The sequence below is a fragment of the Anomaloglossus baeobatrachus genome, chromosome 7, assembly GCF_048569485.1.
Source record: "Anomaloglossus baeobatrachus isolate aAnoBae1 chromosome 7, aAnoBae1.hap1, whole genome shotgun sequence".
Classification (NCBI taxonomy): Eukaryota; Metazoa; Chordata; class Amphibia; order Anura; family Aromobatidae; genus Anomaloglossus; species Anomaloglossus baeobatrachus.
Window position 1 is genome coordinate 124,182,239 of NC_134359.1, and position 22,287 is coordinate 124,204,525.

General features: G+C 48.8%; 1 protein-coding gene across 1 annotated transcript in view; it reads left to right on the forward strand.

Moving 5' to 3' along the window:
- Nucleotides 1-1,323: 1,323 nt before the first annotated feature.
- LOC142246637 (inducible T-cell costimulator-like) overlaps nt 1,324-22,287 on the forward strand; it is an 83,682-nt gene continuing 62,718 nt past the window's right edge. Inside the window, exons 1-3 of the mRNA XM_075319705.1 lie at nt 1,324-1,399; nt 13,203-13,553; nt 16,213-16,340. Coding sequence (XP_075175820.1) covers nt 1,324-1,399; nt 13,203-13,553; nt 16,213-16,340 — 555 coding nt within the window. The remainder of the gene's footprint in view (nt 1,400-13,202; nt 13,554-16,212; nt 16,341-22,287) is intronic.

The following is a 22,287-nucleotide window of genomic DNA, read 5'->3' on the forward strand; positions in this document are numbered from 1 at the left end:
GCAGGGAGCAGGAGCCGGCGTCTGACAGCCTGCGGTAAGCTGTAACCAAGGTAAACATCGGGTAACCAAGGTGGTTACCCGGTATTTACCTTCGTTACAAGCCTCCGCAGCTCTCACGCTGCCAGCGCCGGCTCCTGCTCCCTGCACACTCTAAGCTAAGCGGTGTGCGCTGGTAACTAAGGTACACATCGGGTAACCATACCCGATGTTTTCCTTAGTTACCAGTGTCTGCAGCTTCCAGACGCCGGCTCCGTGCAAGCGCAGCGTCGCTTGCACGTCGCTTGCACGTCGCTGCTGGCTGGGGGCTGGTCACTGGTCGCTGCTGAGATCTGCCTGTTTGACAGCTCACCAGCGACCATGTAGCGATGCAGCAGCGATCCTGACCAGGTCAGATCGCTGGTGGGATCGCTGATGCATCGCTAAAGTGTGAAGGTACCCTAAGTTAAATCAGATCCAGCAAAGACATCGTAATACAATGGGTGTCTGGCCTTCAGTGGCCAAAACAATTACATGAGTCAACAAAAACTTCAATACTAAACTCCCAAGAGTCTTGTAGAACAATGAGGGATTATCCCCCATCTATAAACAAACTGTCTTCATGTCTGGCTGAATTTTAAGAAAGTTAACCCATGCTAGGCACTGACAGAGTCCATGTCGTCACAGTGATGCTCAAACTTTATTATTGGTAAAATATTCTCCCAGTTGTTGCTAACAGCATGTATATAAAATTTGGCAACTGACTCTTATTGTGCTTTTTTTTAGGTTGTACTGGTTTCAAAAGAAAAGTGAGATACATTGTTATTAAATTTTTATCAACCACTGAGGACTCTCAAATTTCAATATTTTTCTATCTACTGGTTAACATGGTACAAAGATATATCTTTCGTGTTATAAAATTTAAATTTTAGCATGTATGTAGAGAAATGGTAAGGCTCAGGTGTCACTAACTTCTAACTGGGAAATACCCCCTAGAAATAATGAAGAAACCGCTACAATATAATGCATATAGCTTTAATATAGTTATGTATCTTAACAATGTGTTTTTAATATGAAAAAACAGTTACACTCTGTAGTCAGTGGACTGATTTATTAAAAATCAAGATAGGGAAAATTTGCGATGGTATACAAGGTATGTTTGCCACTCAAGTCACCTTGTTTTTGTGAAACCACATCAAGAGGAATGTAAAAGACAAATATGCTAACTAAACCTTTCCGCTGAAAAGACGTTTTACACATTAAGACTCTTACCTCATTTCGAGGTAGAGCTAATCTGGAGCTTTTTTCTTTCATCAGTTGTAACAATCTAAGATTTAAGCAGATAACATGTTAAGAAAAACAGTCTTTATGATGAGCACTTGTCTTGTTGGCATCCTTCTGTTCATTTCATTACAGGTTTCTGGTAAGTTTTTATTATTGTTATATTTTATTGCAAACTAAGATAATATAATATAAAGATTGAATGTGGATCAATATGTGGTCAGTCGACTAACTGATAGTAATCTAAAAACGTACAGTCCAGATTAAAAGTATTGAGACAAGTTTTGTAGTTTGTAAGCTTTATGAAGCACCGTACTTCCGGTGCTATCTATATATACAGCATATTAATGTGTGTGTGCAATTAGTCAATCAACCAAATATAAAATACATTTTGTCTCAAGTAAAATATACTGTGGAATAAATAATAAAAAAAGCAATATGTAAAAGCAGTGAAATCTTAGCGATAAAAAAACAATATAACTAAAATATAAACAACAGCACTCCAAAAGCATTTCTAGTCTAGCAAATAAGTTACTGTCCTGATTTAGTTTAGTCAGTTATTTCTTTTATGTCTACTGTAGGATATGTATATATATATGGCTCTATAAAGGATGTCATTTAATTAATGGAATTTTCATCTCTAATTTAAAAAAATAAAAAAAAATAGTAAAAATATTCTTTAATTAGCTATCACCACATTTCCAACTACAGTACATTGGAATTGCCATGTGAATGCTATACAAAGAATGTGACTGCTTCAGCTAGTGATTGGCAGCAGTAGTCACATCTCTGTATGGCCATAACTAAATGTACAGAGACCAGCTACTTTTCCTGTCATATGTACATGTGCTAACATGCCATTGTACCTTATTCGGTGTAATTAGTGTAGCAAAATACAAATTTGCTAAAGAAAGCCTTAATCATTCTATTTTTGAATTCCGGTAAAGTATCTCTTCTCTGTATTGTAACTCATAGTGTATAAATATGCCAATCTTTGTATAAAGGAAATCTAGATATCTGTGCATCTGGGAGATCTTCAGGCAGCAGAGGATATAAAATATTGTCTTATTTAAATATTCATTCATTTGTTTCATACAGTCTATGAGATATAAAAAGACATGGTACATTGAAAAACTTTCTTCTGGTGACGGAAAAAGAGAAGAACCTTTACCGCAGGTCAAATTCCAATTAGGTAATTGAATGGCCTAATCCAGGGGTCTCAAAGTCAACTGGGTAAATGTGCTGCCCCTGGGTCAGCAGCCGAGCTGCTCGGATCCGAATCCGCGATGGCTTGAGGGGTCTCCGGACCTGGGGGGGGTCGTGCGGCCACTCAAATAAAGGGGGGGCTATGTACAGGGGATGGTGTGGAAAGTTCGTAACGCCATCCGTGGTGTGTGGTAAGGGTGAAGATTCACTGCTGTGGCTGGGAGTACCCGGTGGCGATGGTATCGGCAGCCAGGTGTTTAACCCCTCCACGGGTAGGGGGGATGCCCCGGGACTCTGTGATGGTGTCGGGGAGGTGCTGTCGGGCCGGTAAGGGTTAATTGCGTACTCACTCAGTCCAATAACGCTGACACTGACAACGGTTGTAAACCAAAGTTCTTGATGCCGCTACAACAGGGAGGGAGCACGTCTGAATCCCGTGCCCGTTGGTGTTGCTTGTTAGCCTGTGACCTTGACCTTGGCACCTCTTTCTGTAGTTGGTCCCTTTTAGCTTAAAACTAAATGGGTCCCGCTCACCCGTATGGCTAACAGAGTGAGCTTGCTCTCAGGGTTCACGCTTGGGATTTTCTGGACTATGCAGTGGCAAAGTACTGTCCCCCTTGTTGCGCTAGTACCCTGATTTTGAAGCAGGAGGAGAACGGATCTTGAAGGCTCCATCCTCGTCGGGTGAATTACCAGGACGCCTGAAGCTACTTCCTGGCCTAAGGTCCATGTACCCCGTCATGCCCTGGCCACTGCCCGGTGATGGCACAAGGCCGCCAGCTGTCCTCCTCGACAGTCCGTGCCCCTTGTCACGATCCCCTGCGACCGGGGTACAGCTCCTACCAGGCCCAGACCAACATCTGCCACCTAGTAACTGAGGAGCCCAACCCCTGACCTCTCCTCTCGAGAGTCACTGCTACACTGACTTGTGACCTCTCCTCTTGTTGAGAGTCAATCTACAACGGACTTGTGACCTCTCCTCTTGAGAGTCACTCCACAACTCCTTTGTGACCTCTCCTCTTGAGAGTCACTCCTCAACTAACTGTCTCCTAACATTCTTGACCTCCCCTTACCAACCCCCCAAGTGGCCAACCCTATTCCCTTCAGGTTGACCACTGGTGTGTCTGGTGGGTGTGGTGCAGAGTGTTCCTAGGGTTTTGATTAGCTTGTTCTTAGCAACACCAAAGGTCAGGGACCCGTAACCAAGGAGGAGGTGGATATCATGCAGAAGGGCAGATTGCACAATACCCTGTGATGATCTGATAGGCCAGGTCGTCACATAAATAGGCCGCACATAAAAAAAATTGATATCACTGGCCAAGTTCTTTGCAAGACAAGAAGACGTTTTCAGTACTACCATTATTTTCTATATAAATTTTGGTAAGTTTTTTTATTTTTGGGGTATTTTTTATTCTTTTTATGGTGTTTATCATATAGTTTATATTTCAGATCTTCTTTTTTACTTTAGTTTTTACATAAAAAGTATTTTTTGTTTCCAAATATTTTTCCTTTATTTTTTCATATTTTATTTTGATTTGTTTAAGTTTTCTTTTTTGTCTCCTAGTTGGCCCCATACAGTAATATTATTTTACAATTAGCCCCATATAGTATTTCTGACCCCCCATCCTGTAATAATGTCCCAAATCGTACAATAATGTCCCTTATCTTGTCAGAATGGTTCCCATCCTGTAATAATGTTCTGTGTTAATGTCCCTCAGCCTTTAATAATAGTCCCTATCCTGTAAAAATGATCAAAATCCTATAATAATGGTTCCATATTTTAACCCCCATTTTGTGCTTTCCGTTTTTTATGCCACCCTTCTTCCGAGAGCCGTAATGTTTTTATTTTTCCAACAATATGGTTATGTGAGAGCTCGTTTTTTGTGGCATGAGTTGTACTTTTAAATTAAATCATGAGTTTTACCATATATTGTACTGGGAAAAGGCCAAAAAATTCCAAATGCAGAAAAATAGCAAAAAAGCACGATTGCACGATAGTTTTTGAGATGTTTTATTCACTGTGTTCCCTATACAGTAAAACTGATGTGTCAGTGTAATGCCCAGGTTGGTATGAGTTCATAGACACCAAACATGAATAGGTTTACATTTATCTAAAGGGTTAAAAAAATCAGACGTTTGTCCAAAGTGGTGTATGTTTTGCACCATTTTCCGTGACCCATAGCGCTCTAATTTTCTGGGATCTATGGCTCAATGATGGCTTATTTTTGCATCTCAAGCTGATGTTTTTAATGGTACCATTTTTGCGCAGATGCTACGTTTTGATTGCCTGTTATTGCATTTTGCGCAAAACTTGTGGTGAGCAAAAAACGTAATTTTGGCATTTGGAATTTTTTTTGCTGCTACGCCGTTTACCAATCAGATTAATTGATTTTATATTTTGATAGATCGAGTATTTCTGAATACGGTGATACCAATGGATGTGTGTATATTTTTTATCTTTAATTTCCAATGGGGTGAAAGGGGGGTGATTTGAACTTTTAGGTTGTTATATTTTTTTAAATTTTCAAAACTTTTTTTTACTTTTATATATTTTACTAGTCCCCCTAGGGGACTTTAAGGATCAACAGTCTAATCGCTCATTCATATCTGCTGATCACAGCTTCACAGCTGTGAACACCAAATATGCTCATCACCTATCTCACACAGCTCTCGGCTGTGTAAGATAGGAAGTGAGTCATGTGAGCTACAGAAGTCATCACATGACGGATCCGCAGTGTGGCTCGAGGGATTCTACCGGACCCAGGGGTCACGCGGACACTTTAAATAAAAGGTATTTGTACGGGATTTGCCGTAATCAGTCTGTGACGCCACCCACGGTGTGTGGTGAAGTGTGGCACCACCGCTGCTGTTGTGGGGCACCCGCGGGCGATAGGGTGGCAGCTGGATGTTAACCCCTCCGTGGGTAGGGATGGATGCCCCGGGGTCCAGTGTCTCTGTGCTGAGGGTGGTGATTGCAGGGGCCGGCATGCCCAGTCAGACCGGGGGATGTTAATTTACTCACGATTGAATAAATCACACAAATACAATGGTAAACCAAGGTGCTGGTGGCCGGCCGCCACGACTGGGTGTATTCTGGTCCCACACTCGGGCTGATGGTCTGTGTCACTTTCCTCTGCACTGTGTTTTTGGTGTGTTGGACTTTCCAGTGTGAAACATGGGAGTCCGCTCCAGGTACTTTGGTTGGGAGCCGTGCCTGCTGACGCTGGCTCCTGGGATCTACCGGGCCCTGACGGATGCCCTATCCCCCGCAGTGGGCTGTTGTCTGCTTTTTGGGACTTTGGTTGGGACAGGACCTAACATCCTGCCCACAATTGGTTAATTAGCTAGGCCGTTGGTTCCGGTCCTGGCTTCAGGGTCCAAGTACCACCTCTGTGCACGGTTTCCGGGTCGGTTCTCCGGTGTCGGTACCAGCAGGCTCCAACCCTGCCCCGGTCCACCTCGGATCTCCGGCAGCCGTCTTCCCGTCTCCTGACAGACACGGACCACCATCTGCCACCTAGCCAGTACGCCGGGGCTCCAACCCCGACTCCTTTCCTTTCTGTCTCAGCACTTCATTTTTTCCTCTCAACTCCTCCACTCCACTAGTATCACTCCTTTCTACTTGAACTCTGAACTGAACTGACTCTTTTCCCGCCCTGGGTTCTCCAGACCCCTAGGTGGGCGTTCTCCATCCGCCTGGTCCCGCCCACTGGTGTGCCTTTCGTTCCCTGGGGGGGTGACTAGGGTTTTGTGGCTAAGTGTAACCCTATGTGGGAAGGTGTTATGCTAGGGCCTATTCTGTGTGACCACCTGGAGGTGCCAGGGCATCACATTAGAATTGCCATATTCCAAGATAGGGAATTACTTACTACACACTGGTAGTCCAACAACTAGGACATTCAGCATTCACAAAAATTGTGTTCTGGACATCAAAAACAGAGCTTTGTAGTGGTTTGTCTGAAAAAAGGTTGATCGTGTGCAACTTACACGATTCAGATGGGAATTTGCAGAGCCCCGAGCTTGAAGCACCACTCCAGCTTTTTTTGTAAGCACCGGAGTCATACTTCTAATCTAAGGTCTGTGAACTTAGACCCAAGACACAAAGCAAGAAAATCGGTGCGAGTGGAATGCGATAAAACATCGCATTCCACTCGGACCAATATTACCCTGTGTGTCAGCACCCATGAGCGATTATTTTCTCAGCCATAATCGGACCGAGAAAACAATCGCAGCATGCTGCTATTGTATCGCGATCCAGGTTTCTCTCGCACCCATTCAAGTCTATGGGGCGAGAGAAAAAACGCACTGTACTCGCGGTACACCGGTGTACCACGAGTTTAGGGCGAGAATGGCAGTAGCCGGCAATAGAGGAGAGAGAGAGATAAATCCGTCTCTCCCCTCCGCAGCGCTGGCCCGCACCTCCTCAGTGCCAGCCCTCCCCTTCTCAGTGCCGGCCCACTCCCCGCAGCTGAGGTCCGATCGCATGATTGGACTTCAGTCGCAGTGACACTCGCATGACACTCGGCTCCCACTGTGCTGCCAGAGTGAGCTGAGTGTCATGTGAGGATCGTAGTAGTCACCCGTGTGGCCCCGCCCTTACTCATATACTCCCACTCCGGTATCTTCACCTTTATCTGCACCGCACCTTCTTGTGACTGCAACTTCTGATTGCTGGATTTCAGAGATAAGGGTCACAAACTCTCAATGCAAGTCTGTGAGAGCCAGAGCAAGGCCAAAACAAGGCTTTCATAGATATGAATTAAGTTGTGACCTCCGGCTCACTCCAACAAACAATGTAAAGATCAGGTAGGTCACACACTGTTGAAGACTGATAAGAGTGGCGGCGATAGAGGGTAAAGACGGCGGCAGATAAGTATAAGGCCTCTGACACACGTTCGTGCCTCCGGTACGTGTTTTGCAGTTTTTTCACGTACTGGAGACATGTACACACCTACACCAATGTTACCCTATGGTAACAGGCACATTAACGTAAATCCACATGGAACGTGTGTCAATGTGGATTGTACGTTTGTACGTGTTTAAAAAAACGCCGACATGTCCGTTTTTCTCCGGCATCACGGGTGTGAAATGGCCCGCACATGTACCACACGGATGTAGTGTGGATGCGGTCCCGTGTGACACGCACCGGAGAAACACGTGTCATTATTTTAAAATAAAAAAAACAAATACTCACCTCCTTCTGCAGAATCCTCCGCTGTAAACAGTTGCTGCCGGCAGGCGCTCATTATGAGCGTGTTAAGGAAGTGGACATGATGTCACGGGTGCTAATCTCCGCCCCTCCGCTTGGCAGGAAGCAGCATCAGCGGGGAGTGGGCGTGGCTGGAGCTGAAGATCAGTACCCTGGACAGCAGCAAGGACCATGTGAGTATGTTAATTACCGGTTCTCTGTGTGTTATCGCGGATAGCACACGGAGAACACATGTGGCCCGCACGTACCGGAGACACGTACTTACCAAACGCAACATGCAAGGAAAGTATGTGTCTTGCGGCACGTGCGTGATTTTCACGTGAGTGTGGCAGAGGCCTAAAGGCTGATTTACACGGTACGACCGATTGTGCAATTTCACGTACTTACCTCCCGTCCGACCTCGCTGTGGGCGGCGAACGTCCACTTCCTGGAGTGGGAGGGACGTTCAGCGTCACAGCGACGTTACACGGCCGCCGGCCAATAGAAGCGGACGGGCGGAGATGAGCGGGACGTAAACATCCCGCCCACCTCCTGCCTTCCACATAGACGGCGAGAGCCGCGGGTCGCAGGTAAGCGATGTTCATCGTTCCCGGGGTGTCACACAGAGCGGCGTGTGCTACCCCGGGAACGATGAACAATTAAATTAAACGATATTATGAAACCTAACGAGCAGTACACGACTCACGATTTGTTAGTGATACTGCGTCGCTAGGAGGTGTCACACATGTGCGTCACAAAAACCGTGACCCCGACGATCTATCGTACGATAGATCTTCTGGTGTAAAGCAGCCTTTAGACTGGGCTCAGGAAACTTAGATTAAAAGCACCACTCCAGCAGTAAAATGAAAAAAAAAAATGCTGGAGTGGTGCTATGAGATTGCTGGGTTAGATCTCCAGCGATCAGCAAGGTATTCTTTTCCTAGATATGGGATAGCTTTCAAATGGGGGAATATACATTTAAAATAGGGGAAAAAAATTGTAAAAATTGTTTGATAATAATGTGACGCCCTGGCAAAACCAGGTAGTCACACATAGGCCCCAGCATAACACCTTCTCTCACCTAGGTTACATACAGCCGACCTGAAACCCTAGCCACCCCCTCAGGGCAAGACATGCACACCAGTGGGTGGGACCAGGCAAAAAGGAAACGACCACCTAGGGGTCTAGACAGCCTGGGGCGGGAAAACAGTTAGTTAATCTAAAACTTAAGTCAAGAGTTCAAGTCTGAAGCTCAAGTTGACAGGTGCCAGGGTCGGAGCCCTGGTGCTTTGGCTAGGTGGCAGACGGTGGTCTCCGTCAGCAGGAGACGGGAAGACGGCTCGGCAGATCCAAGGTGGACCAGGACAGGGTTGGAGGAGCCCGCCGGTACTGACACCGGAGACCCGACCGGAAACCGTGCACAGAGGGGGTACTCGGACCCTGAAGCCAGGACCGGAACCAATGGCCTAGCTAATCAACCGATTGAGGGCAGGATTATAGGTCCTGTCCCAACCAAAGTTCCAAAAGCAGACAACCACCCACAGAGAGGAATAGAGCAACCGCCAGGCCCCGATAGATCCCACGGGTCAGCGTCAGCGGGCACGTCTTCTCAGGTACACAACAAGCCAGGAGTGGACTCCCTTGTTCCATACCGGGAAGTCCAACACAAGCAAACACAGTGCAGAGGGAAAAGACGGCGACCACCAGCCCAGGTGTACCAGAGTACAACCGGCCACGGCGGCCGGCCACCAGCATCTTGGTTTACCAAAAGACTCATGTGATTTATTCAACTGTGAGTAACCAAACATCCCCTGGTACGTCCGGGCGCGCAGGCCCCTGCCATCGCCATCCCTTGCACCAAGTCATCGGGTCCCGGGGCAACCATCCCTACCCACGGAGGGGTTAACATCCAGCTACCATCACACCTCCCCCAGGTATCCCGCACCAGCAGCGGTGGTATCCCACTTCACCACACACCGTGGATGGCGTCACGAACTGAATACGACTAAGCCCGTACAACTACGTCCCCCTTTTCATTTGGCGTGACAGCGTGACCCCTGGGTCCGGAAGATCCCTCGAGCCACACGGAGGGTCCGGATCCGAGCAGCCCGGCTGCTACAGGCGTGTGGGCGGCACACCCCAAAAAATGGTGTCACGCACAGGATTGTAACCCATCCACCTACCTGGTGGAAATGCGCCTTGATTTGGACAGTCAGCGATGATCCGTTGAAAAATTTTAAGAAGTCGCCATTTTGACGCCATTTTTAGGCACGAAAAACAACAGCCCAGCGTCTTCTCCCCCGAGAAAGGGCGCAAAGCTGAAGCCCCATCCCCTGGGAACGAGGCCGGAACGAAACAACACCCTGAGGCCGAAAATGAAACTAACCAGCCGCATGAGGGAGTGCTTGCCAAAGACCAAGGGGGGGCGGGCGAAGAGTCTGCAGGATGTCACCCGAGGAGATAGAGGGCAGAGACGCCAGGACTCTGCTACCCTTTTGTTCCTGGCTACCAACGGAGAAGGATGGCTGATCAGTCTGACAATCCAATTGTGGAGGAACCCATGCCCGGAACAGCCGACTGCATGTGCCGCAGAATCCAGGCCCAGGCCAATTTCCTGCTAAAGCAATGGACGGCCGAGATGAGGGAGCTGGCTGCAGCCGTCCGGGCCCGTGAAGTGGAGGCGACCTCGGAGGAGCTGGTAATCGACCCACGCCCCTATATCCCACCGGGACCGGCCCACCAGGCCGAGGAGCTCGGTCTGCCCCGTCCGCCACGCCACCTCCCTCGCTGCCCGAACCTATAGCCGACACCTCACTCGGTCCACTGCCACAAGCAACGGCAGCGGTCCTCGGTCCATCCACCTGTGAGGACCCGCCAGCAGAATCCTCAGGCCGCGAGCACACCGCCGCCCCGGCACCCGCATCAGCTCCACGCCAGACTAAAGCCCGGAAGAAGCCCCTTACGGTCCCAAGCCAGGCCGCAGCCCAGATGATGTCACCCCGGTCCCGGAGAAGGCAGCGCACTCAAAGATGACGGCCCTGGCAATCCGCCCGGCCGCAGCAGAGGTGGCACCTGACCGGAAGTCAGCATCGGCAGAGACGCCGACCGCTCCCCAGTTTCCGGTCCCGGCTGAGGGGCAGCCGGGATGCACGTGCGGGGCAGCAGAATGGGCCATGACACAGCGCAGCCCTCCATTGCAAGTGATGCTGGTTGTAGCCGGCACGGAGGGTATCCGGCTGGGCCCTGCCCCTGCGCAAGAGGAAGCGGAGTATGGAATCGGTACCCCGTATTGGGAGCGGCAGTGACACCAGTTGAAGAAAGAGATTGCTGCTTGGGAGAAGAGGAAGGCGGAAGTGTTATCCCGGACCTACACCGAGAAAGACCACCTCTGGAACGCCACCTTCTGGGTGCAGGGCCCAACATAGCAAAGCAAGATCCGGTACTTTAATGCTCAAAGAGGTTGGGGCTTCATATACGAGAGGGCCTGGAGGCCGAAATCTTCATCTCCGAAGAGATGTGGCCCCTCACCTACCTTTTGGCCACCCGGACTGAGACCTGGAGCTCGGAGAAATGGTCTCATAGACCCGGCACTGCGGAGAGAGGGGGTGGTTCGCCTTCGACGTGAGGAAGTGGGTGAAGATGGGTGCCCAGCTGCACACCTCCCCCTCTCCGCCATCTTCACCTGATTAAGAAGTTAAGGTAGCGGAACTCAGCTACCCCAGTTGTGCAAGTCCCCATTGGGACCATTCATCGTTTAACAGTTTGATGTACAAAAAGTTTTAAAAATGGACCATGGCAGTGAACTGGCAGGCCAACTCAAAAACTATTGGGCCTTGTAAATAGTCCCTTACCACCTTTCTCAACCCATTGCAGTCTCTGGAGAGGCTGATTGGAGGAAGGGCCTGCGGTAGAGTAGACCGAGGCCCAGTCACCATAGAGACCGGTGACTACCCTCCAGGCCTGGGGTCCGCGGACTTGGGGCCCGTGACAAAAGACTGCCGGGTAAGGAACTTTTTACCCGGCCCGTGAGGGCATCACCCGGACCTATCCTGGACTTGGGCAAGGGGTGCACACCAGTGCTTAGCGGTGGTACCAGGGGGCAGGTTGTTTTGGGTGGGGGTGCGGTGAGAAGTGTCCCGGTCTCTCCCGTCCTGGTTTAGTTGTGTAACGTTTAAGAAAAGTGCCTCCCGTAAGGGAAGAAAAGAGAATTATATCAATGTTATTATCTTTGTTATCCCTGTTTTTATCATTTCAGTTGCTGTTAAATAAATGTTGGTGGTCGGACAGCCCGCGGACGGTCTGTATTAAACCAAGGGGGAATGTGACGCACTGGCAAAACCAGGTAGTCACACATAGGCCCCAGCATAACACCTTCTCTCACCTAGGTTACATACAGCCGACCTGAAACCCTAGCCACCCCCTCAGAGCAAGACAGGCACACCAGTGGGAGGGACCAGGCAATATGGAAATGCCCACCTAGGGGTCTAGACAGCCCGGGGCGGAAAAACAGTTAGTTAAGTTTTAGATTAAGTCGAGAGTTCAAGTCTGAAGCTCAAGTTGACAGGTGCCAGGGTTGGAGCCCTGCTGCCTTGGCTAGGTGGCAGACGGTGGTCTCCATCAGCTGGAGACAGGAAGACGGCTCGGCAGATCCAAGGTGGGCCGGGATAGGGTTGGATCCCGCCGGTACAGACACTGGAGACCCGACCGGAAACCGTGCACAGAGGGGGTACTCGGAAACTGAAGCCAGGACCAGAACCAACGGCCTAGCTAATCAACCAATTGAGGGCAGGATTATAGGTCCTGTCCCAACCAAAGTCCGAAAAGCAGACAACCACCCACAGAGAGGGATAGGGCAACCACCAGGGCCCGATAGATCCCACGGGTCAGCGTCAGCGGGCACGGCTCCTCAAGTATGCAACAAGACGGGAGCGGACACCCGTGTTCCATACTGGGAAGTCAAACACAAGCAAACACAGTGCAAAGGGAAAAGACGGCGACCAGCGTACAACCGGCCGCGGTGGCAGGCCACCAGCACCTTGGTTTACCAAAAGACTCGTGTGATTTATTCAACTGTGAGTAACCAAACATCCCCTGGTACGTCCGGGCGCGCAGGCCCATACCATCGCCATCCCTTGCACCAAGCCATCGGGTCCCGGGGCAACCATCCCTACCCACGGAGGGGTTAACATCCAGCTGCCATCACACCTCCCCGGGTATCACGCACCAGCAGCGGTGGTGTGCCACTTCACCACACACCGTGGGTGGCATCATGAACTGAATACGACTAAGCCCGTACAACTACGTCCCCCTTTTCATTTGGCGTGACAGCGTGACCCCTGGGTCCGGAAGATCCCTCGAGCCACACAGAGGGTCTGGATCCGAGCAGCCCGGCTGCTACAGGGGTGGTGTTGGCACAATAATAATTCAATAATAACATATAAGTATATAAATATTTTAAAATAATATATTTTAATTGAAACATGATAAACTCATGAACATAATTTTAAATAAACCATACCATAATAATAACTGTTATTTTTTTTTTTTAAAGCACAAACTATTGGGAAAGACGAATGTCCACATCTAGTGGTTGCTTCTCATATGGGAAAAGTGGAACTCTGTCGATTTAGTCCTCCCGAGAATTCAACATTTAACCTGACTCTAAAAAGAGACAATGAAGAAGGTGTGACATGTTTGGTATATACTCTGGATACTGGACTAAAAGTACACAGTCGGACAGACAAAGGACAATGTCATGTTGAGAAATTTGATGGCACTTTTACTTTGAGTATTAATGACCTTGAAAAACAGCATGCTGACAACTACATTTGTCATGTGGACATTTTTTCTCCACCTCCTCTTCAAAATTTCACTGTGAATAGGACTCTTTTGTATGTCCATGGTAAGTTTTATTTTTTTTTCTAAATATACTTGATACGTTAACTGTAATGTAGATTTACACATGTAGTTTTGCTCCAGTTACTAGAGATGAGCGAATTTATTAAAATCCTCATTTTTGAGAAATTTGCTTTGCGCAGATTCACAAAAATAAAAACTTTTACGTACTCACCTAACTGCTCACCTCTCCAACCCGCTTGCTGCTCATTCTTTGTTCCTCAGAACTGCCTCTTTCTTTTCCTAGCTTGTTCATCCTAGGCTGGGACTTGCAGCCACAACCAGGCCTTGCAGGTTATTTTGCATCACTGGTCATGACATCAAGAATGTACGACACACAGTGACCTCCAAGGCCTGATCACAGCTGGAAAACCCAGGCTGGAGTGAACATGTCGAAAATGCAACAGCAGAAGAACTGGATAGCGTTACTCACTGGTCTTTTTTTTCTACTATCGTTGCTCCAGCTTGTTCACTCTAGGTTGGGACTTCAGGCAGTGACCAAACCTCAGAGATCACTGCATGTGCATGTCTGCTTTCACAACGTGTGTTGCAACGTGATCTTTGAGGCCTGGATGTGGATGTAAGTCCCGGCCTAGAGTTTACAAGCAAGGAAATGTAGCTTGTGATGTGAAAAAGAAGAGATGGCTCTGAAGAATATTTGTAATAGGATAAGGCACAGCCAAATGGTGGAGATATAATGAGGTGCACTTGATGGTTTCCAAACCGTAATTCATTAAATTAGGTGCAAGGCACTCTCAAGTGTTAAATTTCATATAATTTATTCCAAAATAGTTTTGAACATGTGCTGTTTCCGCCACTAGGTGGCCTTCATCAGACGACTGGTATCATTAACTGGACAGAGTAGAACGTCAAGGCAGCGGTATCCACCGCTATGCTGTGTGTCACCGTATTCAGTCTAACTTTAGTTAAAAGTTCGATTTGGTATCCATACTTGATCTAAACTTGACCTGAAGCCCTGAACTCCATGGAAGTCAATGTGGATCGAAACTGTTGTGCTGCAAAATGGTCATAGTAAGGGCTAGGGGGCTGAATAAGGATGCAAATGTTGGTTGCAAACAAAATAATAAAAAAAATAAATGATATGCGGTCCCCATTCATTTTCATAACCAGCCACGGTAAAACAGACAACTGTGGGCTGCAGTTCATATAAATATAATAAATATTTAACATCATTGGGTTCCCTCCTATTTTTGTTAATCAGTGAAGGTAAAGCAAACAGCTGAGGGATGGTATTATCAGGCTGGGAAGGCCCATGGTTATTTGGTCCTTTCCAGCCTAAAAATAGCAGCCCACAGCCACCCAAGAAGTGACGCATCTATTAAATATCAGGGGTTGATGTCAGCTGTGAATTGAACAATAGAACAAAGAACCATAGGTCACTAATGGTCATCGGCAGGCACATTTGTGAGAAAATCCATGCCTACTACTGACCATGAGTGACCCGAACATGTGTGCTGTGGGGATAAAAGAAGCCAGATGCTTAGGCTATGTTGTGGGCAGGGACGAGATCAAGCCCCAATTAAATAAGATGGATGTTATCCAAATCTGGCCACAACCACTCTCAAAGAAATAAGTTAGGGCATTTCTGGGCATCGTGGGCTACTACTGTCACTTCATCCCAAACTGTGCCATGGTAACCAAAGTTGGCTACAGCCAAGTGGTCTCCAGAAGCAGAGTCAGCTTCCAAGAACTGAAGCATGCATGGAAAAGAGTTTTATCAGCTCACCACTCACCAGTGCTATCACAAGATGTGATGAGGTAACAAAAAACAGGGGCGCTTACACTGTCCCTAAGGCCTATAAGGGCCTTTGCTGTCCCTGTTCTGAAAGATACATCTAATGGTGATGATGTTTGGGCCACCTTCCTAACCTTAGCTCCTGAATAGCCCTGGTCTATACTCCCTATTCCCTATCCCCAAGGAGGGCCTGGACAGGAGTGCTTTATCCCACACAAACAGACAGACAGGGATAAACCAAAACTCAAACTCACTCATATTTTTTATTTTTTTTTCATCATTTAACTATGGAATAAAACGGAATTTTTATCACCTAATTCGTGGTTGCTAGATACCACCCCCTTTTTTCTGCTGCTACTTCCAAGAACTGAAGCTCACCATGGTAAACAACCTCTGGTGGTGTCACCAAACTTCAATAAAGAATTTATAGTCCAGAAGGATACCTCAAAGGTCTTGTTAAGTGCCATCTTGTCCCAAGAAGTGAACAGCGAACAACACCCAATAATGTAACTGTCTTCCCGTGAGAAGAATTACTTAATCGTGGACAAGAAGTTTTTAGCCATCAAGTGGGCTTTGCACACTTTAACCTACAGTAAATTTCCTCCCTAATCGGTAGTATCCTAGTGTCAGATGAAGCCCCCCTGAGATGGCTACACAAAAAGAAAGGTAATAATGCTAGAGTAACCAGATAGTTCCTAGCACTCAAAAACTTTAACTTCCATGTGGAGCATAGGCCTGGGAAACTACATGGCAATGCAGACACTTTTTTATGACAAAAAATGTACTATAGGCTGCTACTATTAATGCATTTTTTTAACCTTAATTCATGTTTAGTTACCATATTTTATATTAATGCATTTTTTTAACCTTAATTCATGTTTAGTTACCATATTTTATGTTTCTATCTTAGATTATCATATGAAACCTCCGGCTTGTGATATACTGTCATTTGTAGAAACATGGGTTTTGATTGGAGTTTCTGTCCTATTGTTTGCATGTTTCCTGGCTGTATTAATAATGATGAGCTCAAAAAGAAAGGTGAGCACTAACCAAAGGTAATGAGATAACTCTTTTCCTTGTGAATACCTAAGCTCCATGCGTATGACAGTGCTAAGTCCATAAAACCTGTATCACAGTACAGTACTTCTGATGTTGTAGTACAGAGATGTGAGGGCTCTTTGTGCTGCTATACAGTGCACCCATAGGACATGTCTGCACACTGAGTGTTTGGTGCAGAAATTTTCTGCACCAAAATCTGTACCTTGTGGCCCAAACATGCATCAAAAAAGCATAATTTTTTGGTGTGTTTTTGTGCCATATGTTTTTTAAGTGAAAGGCTAAAAAATGCAGGAAAAAAACCGCACCAACAATTAACATGCTGCAGATTATTTTCTGCTCCAAAAATCTGCAAGGAAAAAAAAAGCAATGAGAGCATAGCACATCAGAATTCTCATGGACTTTGGCATAAGAATAGACATGTTTTTTTGTCACAAAACTGCATCAAAAAACACATTTAATAAATGCATGAACAAAATGCACTGTGTGCACACAGCCATATAGCTTTAAATAATAGAGATCCTCTCCCTTAAAAGCAATTTCCCTAGAGACGAATCTCTGCATAACACTGCTATTAACCCCTTCAGCCCCAGGGCACTTTCCGTTTTTGCGTTTTTGTTTTCTGCTCCCCTTCTTCCGAGAGCCGAATCTTTTTTATTTTTCCGTCAATCTTGCCATATGAGGGCTTGTTTTTTGCAGGACAAGTTTTACTTTTAAATGAAACCATAGGTTTTACCATATCGCGTACTGGAAAACAGCAAAAAATTCCAAATGCGGAAAAATTGCAAAAAAAGTGTGATGGCACAATAGTTTTTGGGAAGTTTTATTCACGGTGTTCACTATATGGTAAAACTGATGTGTGGGAATGATGCCTGAGGTCGGTGCGAGTTTGTAGACACCAAACATGTATAGGTTTACTTGTATCTAAGGGGTTAAAAAAAATTCATAAGTTTGTCCAATAAAAGTGGCGCACGTTTTGCGCCATTTTCCGAAACACGTAGCGTTCTTATTTTTGGGATCAATGGCTCATTGATGGCTTATTTTTTGCGCCTCGAGCTGTCGTCTCTAATGGTACCTTTTTTGCGCAGATGCTACGTTTTGATCGCCTGTTATTGCATTTTGCGTAAAACTTGCGGCGACCAAAAAACGTAATTTTGGCATTTGGAATTTTTTTGCCACTACGCCGTATACCAATCAGATTAATTGATTTTATATTTTGATAGATCGGGCATTTCTGAATGCGGCGATACCAAATATGTGTATATTTATTTATGTTTTAACCCTTTAATTTTCAATGGGGGGAAAGGGGGTGATTTAAACTTTTAGGTTTTGTTTTTTTTTTTGTTTTTTTTTAAAACTTTTTTTTACTTTTTTTTTATTTTACTAGTCCCCCTAGGGGGCTATAGCGATCAGCAATCCGATCGCTGTTATCTATCTGCTGATCACAGCTATACAGCTGTAAACAGCAGATTCAGTCACTTCCTGTTTCTCTCTGCTCGCGGCCGAGGGAAAACGAAAGTGAAACTTCATAGCTGCAGGCGTCATCACATGACCCTGTGCTACGATGGCAACCACCGATAGTCACGTGATCACGCACGTGACTTCCGGTGGGGGCGACGGTAAGTAAAAAACATGGCCGCACGCATTTAGATCTTGCTGCCAGACTTTGGCAGCGAGATTTAAGGGGTTAATAGAAGCGATTCCACCCGCGGCTAGCAGGCACACATGTCACAAGGGTGCCGTGCAATCTACCCTTCTGCATGGTACCCGCTGCTCCTTGGTTACGGGTCCTGTCAATTTGGTGTTGCTACTGTGAGGCAGTGACAGGGTAATAGTTGAAGACGACTATGTGTCCCCCAGAATGTGTCTGGAAACCCTCTGAGTTTGCTATAGCTATTACGGGGAGTATAGCACAAAGGGTAAGGCTAGTTTCACACTTGCGTTGTTTTGACGCAAACGGAATCCGTCACTAATGTAGTACAGTTCATTTATTTATATTGGAAGCGCGTTACTATGGCGCGTGTGTGTGTCATGCAGTACCCGCTTGTGTCCACATGATGTCGCGCTTCCAATGTAAATAAATGAACTGTACTACATTAGTGACAGATTCCGTTTGCGTCAAAACAAGGCAAGTGTGAAACTAGCCTAACAGGAAGATAGATCCTTCCTCTCAGTCCAGGTTTTGTAGCAATCCTCATGTCCATGATTTTAGTTTAAATCTTGCAGAGCACATCGGGTTGTGTCTCAGTTGAGAGCCAGGCTTGATGAAGCTAAAACATGCTGTGTGAGCTGAGCTGGCTCTGTGTGGAGTGAACACAGGCCAAGAGTGTGAACCTAGGAGAACCTTAAACAGATCCCTGCGGTTAACGGGGTCCTAAGGTAACAAGACTTTTTGATACAAAGGATTTGTCTATATGCACTGGCTGTGATCTGGAAGAGACTTTGACTGTGGGAAATTGGATCTATTTATGCTGCAACAACAAATAGACTGTTGGTGTGAACACACTGCTGCCTCACTGTCTCATGTTTTTGCCCAAGCAACGCTGCTACCTCACACTACCAACAGGTGTACTAAAATCCTGAGGAACACTCTGCACCACACCCACCAAACACCCATTGGGCAGCCTGAGGGGAATAGGGCCACCCAGATGGAGGGATGGAAAAGGGAGGGCAGAGATGTCAGTTGATGAGTCACTCACCAAGGGAGAGGTCACAAATCGGTAACAGTTGTAGAGTAGTAGTCGAGCAGCCAGCAGCGGTGACAGGACAGGTCACGCTGTGGAGCTGGGCTTCTGTACCCGTCACAGGTGCCAGACGTTGGCCTGGCCAGTAGGAGCTGGAACCCAGCCCACCGGTCCCACCACTGTGCGGTATCCCGACAGCTGTTGGGGCCGCAGCAGTACTTTCAAAGCCAGAGCCAGTCAGGGAGCTGAGGCCGGACGCCGATGCCTCCTACTGGGAACGACCACGCCAACCGTTGAAACCTACGATGACCCAGACAGAGCAATGGCAGCAAGAAATAATCACCCGCACCCAGCGAGAGAAAGATCATCTAAGGAAATCTATGTTCCGTACCAGGGGCCCGATAAGGAGAGGCATGGTACACAGCTATGATCCCGAGAAGGGGTGGGGTTTCTTGTCAGAAGCTTGTCTGGCCGATGGGGTGTTTGTTACCAGAAGAGATGTGGAAAAACACCTCCCGAGAGATTACCCTGGCCGCAACCTTGAGCCTGGGGAAATGGTCAGCTACACCCGGCACTGGGGCGAGAGGGGCTGGTATGCCCTCGACGTGAAGCTGTGCACCGTGGTGAATGAGCGGATCGTGCCAGCGGCTGCCGTTGGCTACCGGTTCCCTAGGGAGTTGGACCAGTAAGAATGTTGATATTAGCAAAAATGTGGTACCGTAAAAATGTTAGGTATCTGTGTTTTCCGTTTGTTATTTTCCACAGTTTGTTATTTTTCATGTAGAAAAATGGTAGAAAATGAGAGAGCCAATGAAACACTAATTGCATGGGAAAGTAACCTGATTTTCTCTAAATTTGCAACAGTTGTACTACGGTACAGGAATTTTAGGGTAAGGTTTTACAGAGACTTCCACGTTTTATAGTTGATTAAAAAATGGACCACGGTCACAGGACTGGTGTGATCAACACAAACTTGTGTCTTGTAAAAAGACTGCACCCGTTGTGCCATCTGAGTCGTCTGGCATACCCCGGGACCTTAACCCCTTCACGACCATGGACGGAAAGATCCGTCCTTGTGCCCTGGGCCTTAACGACCAAGGACGGATCTTTCCGTCATGGCGGAATCGCGGCACCGGAGCCTCCGGTGACTGCGATCGGTTAACATAAACCGCAGATTCGGGGAGGAGGGGACCTGTTCCTGACCTTAGGAGGGGTGGTGCCTCCTCCCCGGACCTACGGAGGCTGTGATTGGCTGACGATTGCCGCTCAACCAATCACAGCCACTGTAATGTTCCAGCCATTTAAAATGACTGAAACATTGAATTCCAGCCCTGGCCAGTGCAGCTGTAGCACTGGCCATTGGCTGGAGCTGGGTGACCTCACTGGATCACCCTCCCCCAGCTCCACTGCTCTGATTGGAGAGATCGGCCTTGTGACCGATTTCTCCAATCACAGTGTACCTGTTGCCGGTGACCGCCCCCGTCATCGTCCCTGCAGCACGCTGAGCACAGTGAGTGTACACAGTGAATGGCAGGGCGACAAGCTCCGGTCCCATGCTGTTATGAGACCGGAGCATGGGACCCGGAAGTTGCCGCGCTGCCATTGCACTGTACGAAAAGCGTCCCGATCCGCCGCCGCCGCTGCCCTCCGCGATCTGCCACCTGTCTCCCCGATCTCCTGCCCGCACCCTCACCCCCACACCTCCCGATCCGCTGCCGCCCTCCATCTGTCACAGTGCCACCGCTCCCCCCAATCTGCTGCCCGGCCCCTCACCTCCGTGCAGCAGATCGGAGGGAGCGGTGGCACTATGACAGATGGAGGAGGACTGGGATCGTGCACCCTGTCCTCCTCCATCTGTCATAGTGCCACCGCTCCCTCCGATCTGCTGCCCGGCCCCTCCCCCTCGTGATCGGTGCTCGCCCCCTCCCCTCCGTGATGTGCTGCTCGCCCCCTCCCCTCCCCTCCCCTCCCCTCCATGATGTGCTGCTCACCCCCTCCCCTCCCCTCCCCTCCGTGATGTGCTGCTCGCCCCCTCCCCTCCCCTCCGTGATGTGCTGCTCGCCCCCTCCCCTCCCCTCCCCTCCGTGATGTGCTGCTCGCCCCCTCCCCTCCCCTCCCCTACGTGATGTGCTGCTCGCCCCCTCCCCTCCCCTCCCCTCCGTGATGTGCTGCTCGCCCCCTCCCCTCCCCTCCGTGATGTGCTGCACGCCCCCTCCCCTCCCCTCCGTGATGTGCTGCTCGCCCCCTCCCCTCCGTGATGTGCTGCTCGCCCCCTCCCCTCCCCTCCGTGATGTGCTGCTCGCCCCCTCCCCTCCGTGATGTGCTGCTCGCCCCCTCCCCTCCGTGATGTGCTGCTCGCCCCCTCCCCTCCGTGATGTGCTGCTCGCCCCCTCCCCTCCCCTCCGTGATGTGCTGCTCGCCCCCTCCCCTCCGTGATGTGCTGCTCGCCCCCTCCCCTCCATGATGTGCTGCACGCTCCCCCCACCTCTCACCCCCGTGGTCAGCTCCCTCCCCTGTCACCGCCGTGATGTGCGCTCCCTCCCCTGTCACCGCCGTGATGTGCGCTCCCTCCCCTGTCACCGCCGTGATGTGCGCTCCCTCCCCTGTCACCGCCGTGATGTGCGCTCCCTCCCCTGTCACCGCCGTGATGTGCGCTCCCTCCCCTGTCACCGCCGTGATGTGCGCTCCCTCCCCTGTCACCGCCGTGATGTGTGCTCCCTCCCCTGTCACCGCCGTGATGTGCGCTCCCTCCCCTGTCACCGCCGTGATGTGCGCTCCCTCCCCTGTCACCGCCGTGATGTGCGCTCCCTCCCCTGTCACCGCCGTGATGTGCGCTCCCTCCCCTGTCACCGCCGTGATGTGCGCTCCCTCCCCTGTCACCGCCGTGATTTGTGCTCCCTCCCCTGTCACCCCCGTGATCTGCTGTCCACTCTCCCTCCACCTCTCACCCCCGTGATCTGCGCTCTGCTCACCTGTCTCCCCCGTGATCTGCGCTCTCTCACCTGTCACCCCCGTGATCTGTGCTCCCTCACCTGTCTCCCCCGTGATCTGCGCTCTCTCAGCTGTCTCCCCCGTGATCTGTGCTCCCTCACCTGTCACTCCGTGATCTGTGCTCCCTCACCTGTCACCCCCGTGATCTGTGCTCCCTCACCTGTCACCCCCGTGATCTGCGCTCTGCTCACCTGTCTCCCCCGTGATCTGCGCTCTCTCACCTCTCACCCCCGTGATCTGTGCTCCCTCACCTG